This window comes from Pipistrellus kuhlii, unplaced genomic scaffold (assembly GCF_014108245.1).
Source record: "Pipistrellus kuhlii isolate mPipKuh1 unplaced genomic scaffold, mPipKuh1.p scaffold_m20_p_2, whole genome shotgun sequence".
NCBI classification, from domain to species: Eukaryota; Metazoa; Chordata; class Mammalia; order Chiroptera; family Vespertilionidae; genus Pipistrellus; species Pipistrellus kuhlii.
The window spans coordinates 50,789,798-50,803,750 of NW_023425515.1; the positions used below are offsets into that span (position 1 = coordinate 50,789,798).

General features: G+C 51.3%; 1 protein-coding gene across 1 annotated transcript in view; it reads left to right on the forward strand.

Moving 5' to 3' along the window:
• SEMA5B (semaphorin 5B) overlaps nt 1–13,953 on the forward strand; it is a 40,677-nt gene that overhangs the window by 11,681 nt on the left and 15,043 nt on the right. Inside the window, exons 4-7 of the mRNA XM_036445771.2 lie at nt 9,840–9,902; nt 10,212–10,310; nt 10,987–11,200; nt 11,850–12,135. Of these exons, the coding sequence (XP_036301664.1) occupies nt 9,840–9,902; nt 10,212–10,310; nt 10,987–11,200; nt 11,850–12,135 (662 nt within the window). The remainder of the gene's footprint in view (nt 1–9,839; nt 9,903–10,211; nt 10,311–10,986; nt 11,201–11,849; nt 12,136–13,953) is intronic.

Below are 13,953 nucleotides of genomic sequence, written 5' to 3' on the forward strand. Positions count from 1 at the left end.
ACCAGGGCAGGACTGGCAAAATGGGACTGGGTGGTCCTTCTAAGTCCAGCACCTCCATCCACAGGAAGGCCCCTCGAGTGTTGGCCTCAAGGGACAGGAGGCCCCTGGTTCCTTTCTCAGCCTGGCCTGGGTAACCCCTCCTCACCCAGCAGCTTCCCTGAGCTGTGACTTTTAGTGATTTACTGCCGAGGCCGCCCCATGCCTCCTTTGCTAAGTGCCCTGGGTGAGAAGGCGTTTTAAGGGGCCTTCTTGATCCAGAGCATTTATTCCAGATTGAGAAATAAGATGCCACACCATCTCTGCAGGGGCTGAACATTCCAGAGAAAGGGTGGCTTCTTCGGTGAGGGGAGCACCCTCGTCATCCTGTCCAGGAGGCTTGCTGGTCCCCCAATGAGCAAGTACTCATTCCACACTTGCTGTGTATTCGAACTGAGCTGGGGCAGAAGGGCAGTAAGACAAGCAGCGTCTCTGACCCTCCGGTCTCACAGGACAGCCAGGAGAAGTTGATGAGTGTTGCGTGGAACTAGAGAATGGGACGAGCAGTTAGTCAGGTGCTGGGCTGCTGGGTATACAGTTTCACTGCAGAGGCCAGTTGGGAGAGGGGAGACCTTGGTGAGCTGGTGTGACATTCTGGTCTGGTTTTTTTCTTGCTTTACCTGGGTCTACACCCCACGGGCCATTGCCCATGGTTTCCAGAGGGGAGGTTGAAGGGAACAGCAAAGGTCTGTCCTTCAGGCCAGACCCTTACCAGCCAACTCACCCATCCATCCATCTAACCAGCCGCAATAAATGTTGAATACCTGCTCAAGCCCAGCTCCAATCCTATGCTTGATCCTAGGCATTTAAGTTCCAAAGGTGAATTGGGTTCCATCCCTTGCCTCAAGGAGCATGTATGTAAGGGACCATAAATGATTCCCTTTCCTGGATAGAACCCCAGTCACGTGTTCCTGGAGCCTGGGCTGGAGCAAGGCAGAGGACGTCCCAGAGGCAGCATCCTGTGGCTGTCCGGCTCAGTCACAAGCAGCCCACCCAGGGCCTGGTTTTCACTTGACAGCCCCAGTCCTCGTGTCCAGGAGGCTTGCTGGTCCCCCAATGAGCAAGTATTTATTTCACACTTGCTGTGTATCCGAACTGAGCTGGGGCAGAAGGGCAGTAAGACAAGCAGCGTCTCTGACCCTCCGGTCTTACAGGACAGCCAGGAGGAGATGATGAGTGATAGATGCCAAGCCCAGCAGGTCAGGGTCTGGGGGAGCCCGTGCAGAGGCGATTCACGGTGGGTGGGGGAAGTGGATCCAGGGGTGCTGCCCTGAGCTCAGGCAGTGGCTTTTTATTAGGTTCCCATGGCCTGCAAATGAAGGTCTTCTGGGAGGAGCAAAGTGGTTAAAGGCGGGAAGAGAGACATGTGCAAAATGAAGAGACGGCCGCCCTTTCTCTGGAAAGTTCAGCCCCTTCAAAGAGACAGAAGTGCTGAGGGAAGTCTGCAGGGAGGGGTTCGTGCTGGGTGTAGTGGTGGCCCAGCAGGGTCTCCACAGGCTTTGCAGGAGCTGCCCGTGGCCAGGAGCTGGAAGGATGGGGGTTGCCAGGCAGCTAAGGAGGAGGCACAGATGTGAAACAGCGTGGAGCACGGAGGTTCTGGTGTGGCAGGACCATGGGGTGTGAGTGGATGAGGGTGGGAGATGACACCCAGGAGAGACAGAGGCCATGTCGCAGAGGGTCCTCATTGCTGAGCAGAGAGGTCCGTGTTTTATTTTGAAGGCACGGGGGGCTCCTCAAAGGGCTTAAAGCAGAGAAGTAGGTTTGGTATTTTGACCACTTGGCCCAGTGCAGAGACGAATAAGTGGAGAAGACAGTCAGGACTCAAGTGCGACAGTCCAGACTATTGATGGGGAGAGCCGAACTAAGGCAGCAGAGTGCGGGTGGAGAGCAGAGGGAGGAAGAGGTTGGCAGGTGGCAGAATCACACAGGGTCACAGCAGCGGGGGGCACCAGGCACACTGTCTTCTGTGACCCCTGTTGTTGGGGAGGCTGGACAGCTTAGGAAGGCTTGGACCACGTGGTGCCACCCAGGATTCTGGCTTGCACAGCTGAGTAGCATAGATCAGGATGGGCACAGAGCTCGCTGACTCCAGGCCGTGGTTCTCCCACAGCTGTCCACTGGGATCACCAGAGGAGCTTTAGAAAACAGCAATGCCTGAGTCCCATCCTCAGAGACTCATTGAATTGGTCTGGGGTACAGCTGGGCACTGGGGTTTGTAAAAGCTCAATGTGCAGCCTACTTAGGAGCCACTGCTCCCTCCCGATGTCAAGGAGGCCTTTCCTGTAGGTGCTGCCCAACGGGATTGGCTTCCCCGGGTGTCCTTGAAGCTGGCGCCATGTCTGGGTCTGTACCTTATCAGATGTTAGACTCTCCGGGTGGATGACCAGGCCTGGGGTTTGGTTCATCCAACGCCACGTTGATCTCATCCATGGGGAGGTATTTTAGGCGAGCCCACAACTTGTGCTGAGGACGGGCTCAGCTTCTGGGGGCTCTCTGAGGGCTCTGCAAACCAGCCCCAAGTACACCAGGAATTGGTTTTACCATCTTTTTAGGTTGTCTCTTTGGAGCCTCCTCTCCGGAATTCAGACTAAATTCTTCCCAATGAAACTAAAAAGAAAAACAAGTTACATTGCATGTCCATGCCCCACATTAGGGGTACCATCAGGTCACAAGGCAGAGAGAATGAGAGAAGTTGGAGTGGGCTGTCCCGCGTTCCCTCGAATAGGCAGGCGGCAGACTTCAGCCGCTGGTGAGAAAGTCCTGACTCCAGCGAGCCAGCTCCCTGCCACTGCCCGAGGAGGCTTCAGGTCCCTGCCTGTAAACGTTCAGTCCCCAAACTGCTGGCTCACAGCAAACAACTGCTAAAAAACACGAGCTGCACTCCAACCCGGCCCAGCTTCCTTGACTCTCCACCTGCCTGGAGTCCACATGGCTGTAACGTGACTCTCCATGGCAGCCCACTGCTCCTCCCACTGGCCCCAGGGCATGCTTTAACCAAACTTTAAAATTCAGCGCTTTATCAATAGTTTGAATAATTAATATCCCTTAAAGAAAGATCTAAGTGCAAACAGTTCATGCAAACCAGGGTCCATTAAAAGGACCTTTGAGTGCCGACCCCTCATTAAACAGGTTATATAAACTACTGCTCCTTAAGGCAAATCCAAATACCCCAGCCTCCTCCAGTCTCCAAGCACTGAATGGAGAGGTGTGGGTGGAAGGGGCAAAGTGTGTGTGCGCGCACAAACACACACTCGCTTTCGAAGGGAGCGGAGAAATCAGATCAGCTCACCTGTGATGTTTTCATCAGTGTAACGTAGTAAACTGGCCTGGGGAAAGGAAAGATGGCAAGTGCTCGGCAGTGTCAGGGGCAGCTGTATGGTGAGCTAAGTTGGGTTTGACAATTAGGAGCCGAGTGATGAGACCGGAGCCTGGCATGGCTGGAGGTCTAGTTGCAATGGCTTTCTGATCTTGGGCTGCCAGGTGTCCTGCAAATGCAGACATGAGGACTGAAATGCACAGACGAATCAGAATGCATCCGGGGCTGTGTCCGGTCCGGGCCTGGGCACACTGTGAGGCTGATTCTGACCTCTCGCCTAGTTACCTCCATGTTCTCCAAGCTAGTCTGGCAGGCCTAGAGTTGTTTGAAATCTAAACTCTGCTGAGCACTCAGAAGATGTCTTAATGTTCAGCCAGTGTCTCTGGTGTCCAGGGGAGTTGCTGAGTCTGCAAGGAGATTACCCAGTTCCTGGCTGTCTCACTTGCTCTCTCCCGTAGCTGAAAACCATGCAGTTATTCTGCTTTTAGAGATCACCATCCTGGAATTTCTGGGACAGTCCCAGTTTAAAGCACTATGTGTGGCAGATTGGCCATCCATGTTTATCTGGATTCCTTCATAAAACTCCACTAAAGGACAGTGATAGATTTTAAAGCTACAGGCGCACAATGACAGGACAAAAGAGACGTCGGTGGACAAGAGATTAACTGCATTCTGGGGAGATGAAGAGTGGATGGAACAATCACAACTGATTTATCAGTGGGGATATGGCAGACTCCCAGAAGGCTCAGAAATTGGGTGTCAGATATTGTGGACTGTGAGGATGAGGTGCAAGCCTAAAAGGGGAGAATGGTTGAAATTCTCTAAATTGGGAGGTTGGAACCCAGATCTCTTGTCCCATTCCCCACAGCCATCCCTTCCTCCATTTTACCCCTCCCCCAACAAAGAAAGACTAAGTCCCTTTCTCTAAAGACCCAACTGGTGAGGCTCCAAATTTGGAGAGTCCAGGAAAGGGGAGGGCACTGATGGGGTTTGAGACTTGAACAATGTTCCTCCTCTTCCTCTTCCTCTCTTCGTGCAATTTATTTATTGAAGAAACCTGGTCATGTGTCCAACAGAGTTTCCCACAGTCTGGATTTTGCTGGTTGCAATACAAGCATAACTTAACATGTTCCCCTATTCCCTGTGTCATCTGTAAATTGATTATTAGAGCTAAAGACTTTATTCCATTAAAGTTCCTGAAAGATTACTTTATAGGTGATATTGAATATTTTTAAAGATTAGTATCTTATTTTCTCTGTTTTTTTTTTAATGTTAGCAATTACTGATGATTGTTTCCTGGATCCATTAATTCCTTTGGCGTAATAATGTATTAGCTGGACGACTTCTGCAAAGAGATACTTCTCTTCATCTACTATTTGGTTATCCAATGATAGCCATATAGGAAGGGCAGAATAAATGTTTGATACTCTGTCTTTATTTACCAGTTGATAGTATCTGTCAATAGTGATAAATTAATTGTATTCTTTTGTTATTAAACATCTATCCGTTGCATGACTCTCCCATTTTTTGCCAATAAGGGGCTGCTTCAAGTTGGCTCCTTGGTCCTTTGACATGATGATGCCAATCACCTATGATTGCATCCTTGCTATTTATAAAGGAAATGTTTCAGGCTCACCTTACTCATTCCCTGGAATAAGCCATTGCTCTAAAAAGTTTTTGTTCCTTTCAGTGGGACATGGTTAGAGATTTATTTTCTAATATAAACAAAGTAAAAAATCCCCAGATATTTGAGGAAAGCCTAAAATGAAAGAGAAAGATTGAAACAAACAGGCAAACAGAGTGAAGGAAACTGTAAGAAGCAGGGTCAATGCAAGAACTAAAAGAAAACATTAAAAATTAATTATGAAAAAATAATTAGACTCATCTGAGATATAAAAATATATCTTGTTACATAAAACAGTAAGTTAAAAATATGGAAATTAAAAATATGATTGTGGAAATAAAACTTGAATTTAGAAGATAACATTGAAGAAAAAATCTCCTGGAAATTAGAACAACAACAACAATAAAACAAGAAATGAAAAACAGGAGAGAAATAATAGAAAACTAGATGATAAATATACAAAGACCAACAGTGGATTGGATTCATAAGAAAAAGAGAACAGAGAAAAAGGTGAGGAAAAAATTAAGGACAAAATAACCTGAGAAAATTTGCCAAAACAGAGGATGAGCCATTACACTGAAAGCATTGACTGAGTTCCCAAAAGAGACCTGCACTAAGGCACATACATCCGTGTGAAAGTCAGAATTCCGTTTTCAAAGAAAAGATCCTAAAAGCTCCAAGAGCCTAAAGAAAATGCTCACTGCCAACGATGGGGAATGAGGCTCACACCAGACTTCTGACGAGCAATCCTGGATTCTAGAAGACGATGGAGGAGTAAATGCCTTTGAAATTCTGAGTGAAAAATTATTTTCAGCCTAAAAATCTATATCAAAACCGTCAATCAAGTATGAAGAGAGGTTGAATCAGACATGCAAGAATTTTTTTAATTGACCTACCATATTCCTTTCCTTAGGAAGATACTGGAGATGTGCTCCACCAAAATAAACACGTAAATCAAGAAAGAGGGAAACATGGGATTCAGCGAGCAGGAGAGGAGAGAAGATGAGTCCCAAGTGAATAGGCAAGCAGGAGGCTTCCATCCACACTAGGGCAGGAGGAAGAGGATGGGGACTCATAGATTACCTGAGCCATTTGTGTGTGCAGTTAGCAAACAATATCAAGAGCGTTTTGTAACACCTGTTGAGCACCTGGGGAAAATTAGTAATTTGCAAAACAAGCAAATGAAGAAAATTATCCAAGATAATTATTCCATTCAGGAAAAACAAAAAGGTGGTCAAGAAAGGAAACCTCATCAGAATAGGCAAATTTCCTTGATTCTCGGATGCACGTTTTCATATTTTGAAAGAGTCTGAAGTCAGGCCATGTCTTTCTGTTGAGGGCATCCTACAGTCACTGTGGCCAGACTGCAGTCCTGATGGAGTTGTCATTGCCTGTGCCTGAACTTGGTCATCATTCCTGTGTTCCGATCCTACAACACCAACCAATTGGCATTTTAGTCCACAAACCATCTGCAGATGATACGAGGAGGGAATAGAAGTCCTGGTTTGTCAGAAGACCTTCTGTGAGCCCCTTCTGGTAAGATCAAGAAAGTACCAGCATCCAATCTTGCAGGATGGAGTCAATAGCTTGGAAGAAAAATCTGGAGAACAGAGTGCAATGTTCTTTAAGAATTGCTGTATCACTGATACCCTGGGTAGTTCAAAGAATGAGACGCCAAGACAAGCAAGCGAACAACAGCAACAAAAATGAGCGCTGACAGCGGAACAGAAAAGTGATTCAGATGAGATGAACTATGAATTCAGAGAAGGTTTAAGGACACTCAGTTCTGCTTACATTTTTCTTTTTTGCATGCACAATACCAAATATGACTTAAAATGTCTAAATGAGAGCACTGTCAATAAATTCACATTAAAAATTTAAGTAATAAAGGTTTGTTAGTGTATATTCTTTCTTAGTGGTTCATATTACAACCACTGATGCAATCTGGGGTATTATGTCGGTAGTCGTGAACAATTTTTACATATTTATTATACTAATTAAATACCGATGTTGGTTTTTAATTAAATTACTATCACGCTAAAAGATTAAATAACTAACGTTACAGAATTGTAATGGGAAGATGGGGAGGGCGAAATGGATGTGGGGATGAGTAAGTGGGGGCAGTCTTCACCTCCATAGCAGAAGAAGTCAGAAGATGAAGTCTGAGGTTGACACATACTTTTTAGAAACTGAATTAAACGTACACAGAGGAGTAGCTGACCCTGAGACATGGGGCAGGGTGTGAGAGGAGTAGGCTACACGAGCTTCTTTAAATACACTTTTCCTACGATTTAACTTTCTCAACTCTGTGCATCATTACTTTGATAAACATAATTTTCAAATAAAATAAATGACTCAAGCCCATTCTATGCTGTTATCATTGTAAATATACATATTTTTGGCGGGCCATCTGCTCGAGCTCTTGGGTTGAGAAATCTTGTCGCTGTGAGAGGCTGTGGGATGCAGCAGAGAGAGCTGAGCGCTGGTGTCTGTTGTCTGAGTTGGCATCTCGGGTTTGTTGCCTGCTAGCTTTGTGACCGTGGGCATATTGCTCCGCCTCTCCGAGCTTCGTTTTCCTCACCTGTAACATGAGCAGAAGGCTGCGCGTTTCACTGGCTGTGCTGAGTGAGGTTCAAAGGGAGGAGGAGTGGCAAGTCCCTGGCATAGTGTTTGTCCTGAGCTTCAGCCAGGGTGATTTTAACTCCTTTCTATTTATTTTTTAAATATATTTTATTGACTTTTAACAGAGAGGAAGAGAGAGGGATAGAGAGTTAGAAACATCAATGAGAGAGAATCAGCTGCCTCTTGCACACCGCCTACCGGGGATGTGCCCGCAATGAAGGTACATGCCCTTGACGGGAATCGAACCTAGGACCTTTCAGTCCTCAGGCCGAGGCTCTATCCACTGAGCCTAACCAGTTTCGGCTTTAACTCCTTTTGATTGAACACACCTGCCCCCACCCAATGAGGTTCCCACCCCCTTAGGAACAAGCCTGACCCCTTCACAGTGCCCCCGTGCTGAGGGATCCCAAGGCCCCAGTGAGGCCCTTTGCCCACACAGCCCCCCACAGCCACCCACGTTCGGAGCTTTAGGCCTGAACATGTGCGATGTGTGTGAGTCACTGCGCTTTTCTACCCACAAAGCCCGGAGGTTTCTTATCTATGTCCCTCTTTTCTTCTCACTTCAGGCTCAGCCTGGGAGCTGCTGGGGCCCTGAGGATGACATGGCTCCCTGGTTTCTGTCCAAACGAACCCCCCAGCAATGTGGCTAGATGCCAGGGGTCACTTGTCTTCCCCTGAGCCCCTGCCTGGCCTGGCAGGATGAGCCCAGCCCGCTCATGGGTCTGCTGGAGGCAGGGCCAGCCTTGTCACCGCTCCTGAATCCAGAGAGTCAGCCCTCCCGCGGCCCCACAAAGCAACCATCTTGGGTCTGTGGGAGGCTGCAAAGCTTCCCTGCCGCCCCCCTCTCCCTCCTCCAGGCACCCTTCTTCCCCTCTCACACTCGGGTTTCTAGACCCTGGCAGGAAGTGACTGCACAGCTAGAAGGAGCTTTGTTAGAAGTCAGAAGAGGTGTTTTTTTTGTTTGTTTGTTTTTTTGTTTTTGTTTTTAAATATATATTTTATTGATTTTCCACAGAAAGGAAAGGAGAAGGATAGAGAGTTAGAAACATCAATGGGAGAGAATCATTGATCAGCTGCCTCTTGCACACCCCCTACTGGGGATGAGCCCGCAACCCAGGTACATGCCCTTGACCGGAATCGAACCCGGGACCTTTCAATCTGCAGGCTGACGCTCTATCCACTGAGCCAAACCGGTTTTGGCAGAAGAGGTGTTTTTTATTTTCCCCGTTTGGACGGGAGAGCTGCTTGCTCAGGGCTCCCGCTCCTCGGACAGGTAGGCAGTTCATATTTATACACGGGACCCAGAAATCTCTACAGAGCCACACACCAGGGCTGCTGGCATTTCCTGGACCAGAGGGCATCACTTCTCCTTCCAGAAGCTCTTCGGAGGCCAGGAGGGCCCGGCTGAGAGTGGAGGCGGAACAGATGAAGGGGAAGGGGAACAGCCCTCCCCCAGGGCCATGGGCACTTGGGAACATGACAGTGTCCTCTGGGTCCCTGAGTGAAAGCTGTGTCCCCAGGCACGTTGCCTCATGAGAGAGCATGCTGGGTGCTAAGGGGAACCGAAAAGGGATGCAGGCAGCTCAGAGCTGGGGGCGGGGAGAGCAGTTAGGAAAGTGGAAGCCCTGGGCTCTGGAGGTGGTGTGATAAAGAAAGAAACACACACACACACACACACACACACACACACAGGGAGCCCTTGAATCTGGAATGTGGGTCCCAATCCCAGCTCTAACGAATAGCAGCAAGTCACACAGAACCCAAGTTTCTTCATCTAAAAACAACAGAAAAGCACTCTTGGCGGGGAAATTAAGTAGATCTCTGGTCTCTGAGGTTTGCAGAAGCTAGCCTTTCTTGGCCCCCACTCACTTGAGGGACCTCTGGTTCTCGATGGAGGCACGTTTCCTGTTGCCCACTCAGGCAGGCCTGGGGTGGACCCGAAGGTGGACCACTTCCAGCTCCTGCTGCCCCGGGGAGGAGGGCGCTGGGAGGCCCGAGGAGGAAGCTGCAGGGGATGCAGCTGAGGATCCTAGCAGGTGCGGAGGGTGCTGGGCTGAGGGGATGTTCTCTGGGTACCAAGGTCTGCAGCCCTCTGGGTCCATGTGGATGTAGTGAGAGGAGCCCTGACCCTGCAGGCTGTCCCTGACCCTTCCCCAGCTTCCTGTCCACCCAGACCCTGACAGCTACCTGCCCTGGCGGCGAGTGGCACAGCGGTGTGATGTCTGTGTCCTCCCCCTACAGGCCACAGAGTGGGCCTCCAGTGAGGACACGCGCCGCTCCTGCCAAAGCAAAGGGAAGACGGAGGTATGGTGGCCTTGCTGCTCCGGGGTCCCGGCTTGGGGCCAGTTAGGAGGCTGTGGTTTCGGGGATGGACGGGCATGCTGTGGGCACAAGGCCGCCTGTGCACAGGCCCAGACTGGGTGCGCTGAGCATCTGAGAGGGCGGTGATGCAGTGAGGCGGCCGGGGAGGGAGGAATGGGGGCAGGGGATGCCCACGCTGCCACCTGAACTTGAGATCAGGGTGAGCTGGGACACCTGTGGTGCCGTGGTGAGAGGGGAAGACACCCAGAGCCTGGAGAGCTGTCCCTTGATCGCCTCCCCTTCTTGCTCCAGGAGGAGTGTCAGAACTACGTGCGCGTCCTGATAGTCACTGGCCGGAAAGTGTTCCTGTGTGGGACCAACGCCTTCTCCCCCGTGTGCTCCAGCAGGCAGGTGGGGACCGCTCGGAGGGTGGGGGGCAGTCAGAAAGGCACACAGCAGGTTCTCCCGCCCAGGCATGTAGCCTTGGAGTGGGGGTGCCAAATTTATCAGACCCCAAAACAAGAAAGGATGCCCAGTTAGATTTAATTTCTGACAAATAACAAGTTATATTTTAGTATAAGTATGCCCCAGGAAGGATTTGGGCCATCCTGCCCAGACGGTGCGGCTCGGTGGGTGAATCTCAGCCTAGAACCAGGAGGTCAGGGTTTGGTTCCTGGTCAGGGCACATGTCCAAATTGTGGACTTGATCCCCCGTGGGGGGTGTGCAGGAGGCAACCCGTCAGTGATTCTCTCTCATCATTGATTCCCTCTCCCTTCCTCTTTGAAATTAAAAAAAAAGATTTGGGACATACTTATACTAAAAAAATTGTTTGTTGCTCATCGAAATTCACATTTCACGAGGCCCTTAGCGTGCAGGGGCCGGAGCCGGTGGGGCTCCTGACACAGCCTCGCCCTCCGTGAGGGCTGCTCCCGCAGAGGGGCTGTGGGGTGGGCATTGAGGGGGAGGCTGGGTGGGAGACAGAGGCTCACGGAGACCAGGCGCCCAGGGGGAAATGAACTCTGAGGCGGGAAAACAGGCAGCCCCTGGACCTCAGGGGAAAGTGCCCCCGTCTCCCCGCCATCCCAGGTGGGGAACCTCAGCCGGACGATGGAGAAGATCAATGGCGTGGCCCGCTGCCCCTACGACCCCCGCCACAACTCCACGGCCGTCATCTCCTCCCAGGGGGAGCTCTACGCAGCCACCGTCATCGACTTCTCAGGCCGGGACCCCGCCATCTACCGGAGCCTGGGCAGCGGGCCGCCCCTCCGCACGGCCCAGTACAACTCCAAGTGGCTCAATGGTAAGGAGACACGGCCCCCACGGTGGGGTTCCCCCCGTTCTGACCCACCAGCCCACCCTGGCCCCCATCAGTCCTCCTCCCTGCCCAGCCCCATCCAGGGGCCCAGAGTAGGGTGTGTGTTTGCCCACGAAGGTGGACTCGGGCTGAAATCGCAGATGTCCTGAGTACCAGGAAGGGGGCGGGGGGGGGGGGGCACGCACAGACTATGAGGGGAAAGGAAGTGTTAGGGATTGATGCGGAGGATGGATTATGGGGAAAGTGACTGGGGGAGAGTGGCATGAATCCCTGCTTCTCCACTAACTAGCTGTGTGGTCCAGAGCAAGTTAATACTAGCGTTCTCATCTATGACCTAGGGCTTAATCACGGCGCGACCTCCCCGGTGGTTAAGAGGATTACATGGCCGATGCACATAAAGTGCTCACAATAGTCCTGGTACACCGTGCGTGCCCAGCCATGCCTGTCCGTCATTATTCTCACTGCACTTCGGGTTGGAGGTGGGGACAGGGTCCGCTAGAGCCTCCAGGTCGCCAGGCTGGCAGAGGGATGCCAGGATGCCCCATCTGGGAAAAGGGAAGTAGGCGCCTACTCCCGACTCTGCCCCCTTCCTCCCCGCTGGCCTGACCCACCCTTGTTCCTCTTCTGCCCCCAGAGCCGAACTTCGTGGCAGCGTATGACATCGGGCTGTTTGCGTACTTCTTCCTGCGGGAGAACGCGGTGGAGCACGACTGCGGGCGCACCGTGTACTCCCGCGTGGCCCGCGTGTGCAAGAACGACGCGGGGGGCCGCTTCCTGCTGGAGGACACGTGGACCACGTTCATGAAGGCCCGGCTCAACTGCTCCCGCCCGGGCGAGGTCCCCTTCTACTACAACGAGCTGCAGAGTGCCTTCCACCTGCCCGAGCAGGACCTCATCTACGGGGTCTTCACCACCAACGTGTGAGTGCCTGCCCTCCGCCGCCCCCGCCCCGGGATGCGGGCCTCGCAGCCCGGTGGGCTCGGGGAAGTCCCTCTCTGAGCCTCGTTTCCCTTTCTGTGCAGTGGGGATGGCGGCGCCTTCTGCGCCGGGTCGTCTGAGGATTCTGTGATTTGCTGCCCCTGCCGTGGTCCAGCATGTAGTCTGGGTTGCCACGAAGGCCAGGCCTAGGCCAGATAGGAAGCACCAAAAGGAGCTGCGTTGTGGCTTCGCAAAGAAGTTGTGGTGATAAGAGAGAGAGCCAGCTGCCTGGAGGGAGGGGATGGCAGCTCTGGAAGGGTCCGGCAGCAGCCTATCCAGGAGATGCAGAAGGGGGTCTTACAGTCCCTTCCAGCCTCAGGATTCCATGGCCCTGCTAATCCTACCCAGCAAAGCAAGAGCAGACCTTAAGGAGCTTACATTCTGGAGAGGATGGTTATCTGTAATTGTGATATTAATATCTCACCATTTTAATTGTGGTAAATGCTACAAAGGGAAAGAGCAGTGAGTGCACAAGGAAGCCTCTAAACATATAGAGAGGGGTGGTGATCATGGAAGACTTTCTGTAGGAAGTGACGCCCACAAGACAAACAGGAATTAACTAGGGGAGAGGTGCAGTCTAGCCCAAGGCAACCACACATGCAAAGCTTTTGGGTCGGAAGAAACGTTTGAGGAACGGAGCCAGACCAGAGTGGTAAGAGCCTGGAGGGAGAGGAGGAGACAGACAGGAGAGGAGGCAGAAGGGCTGGGAGAGCGAGGATTATGCCCTGCAGGCCTTGTAGACGGTTTTACCGGTTTTGATATTTATCCTAAGAGCAATAAATTATTGAAGGACTTGAAGCAGGCCAGAGACCAGCTTGGATATGGGCTTTGAAACACACACGCTGGCTGCTGAGCGAAGAATGGATTGGAGGAGACGAGGCAGTGGCGGGGAGGCCAGCCAGGAGGACAGTGCGGCACCCGGGGGAGATGATGGTGGTGGAGACCAGGCAGAAATGGGCACACTTGAGGGAGGGACTGGATGCAGAGAATAGAACTGAAGGCACTTGGTGTAGTGATATCAGTGCTGAACTGTTCACCTCAGACTGATAGAAACCTGAGACTCTGTGACTGAAAGGGGTCTTAGAGGTCATTTGGCTCAGGGTGTTGTGGGCTGCAGTATATCAGTGGTTTGGTAACCCATCAGTGGTTCGGTAACCCGCTTTTAAAATAAACAAACAATTAAATAAAGCAGAATAGACTGGAATAAAAAATATCAGAGTATAATGTATTTAATAAGGGTAAGAATTGTCTCACAAAACTTCATTGCATATGTGTATGTGCATAAATGTGTGTGTTATACGGAGTTGGAATGTAAAATACTAGAGGCCCGATGCACAAAATTCATGCAAGGGGCTCGGCCCTCGCAGCCCCGGCTGCCTCAGCCCTCCCCCCGCAGCCCCACTCCCCATCCCCAACTCACTGGTTATTCCGGAAGGTTGTTCTGGAAGGTCGTTCTGCCATCGGTCTAATTAGCATTTTAGCTCTTTATTATACAGGGTATTTCCTACAGTGGCCATGGATAGAATGAAAATGCTGAGTTTATTTGACTCTCCCACGGGGGAAGGGGAAGGGATGAGGAGGTAGCACAGAACCACCAGGGATCTCATCAGTGGCCTTGCTTTCCCAGAGGGTCCCCAGAGCATGAGGACCACGGTCCCTCCTCTGTGACACCCCCCCCACCCCCATCACGCGGGAGGCAGCAGGCTCATCGTAGGTGTTCAGTCGGCCTTGGGGCGGTGCCAGGCGGTGCCTTGGCTGCT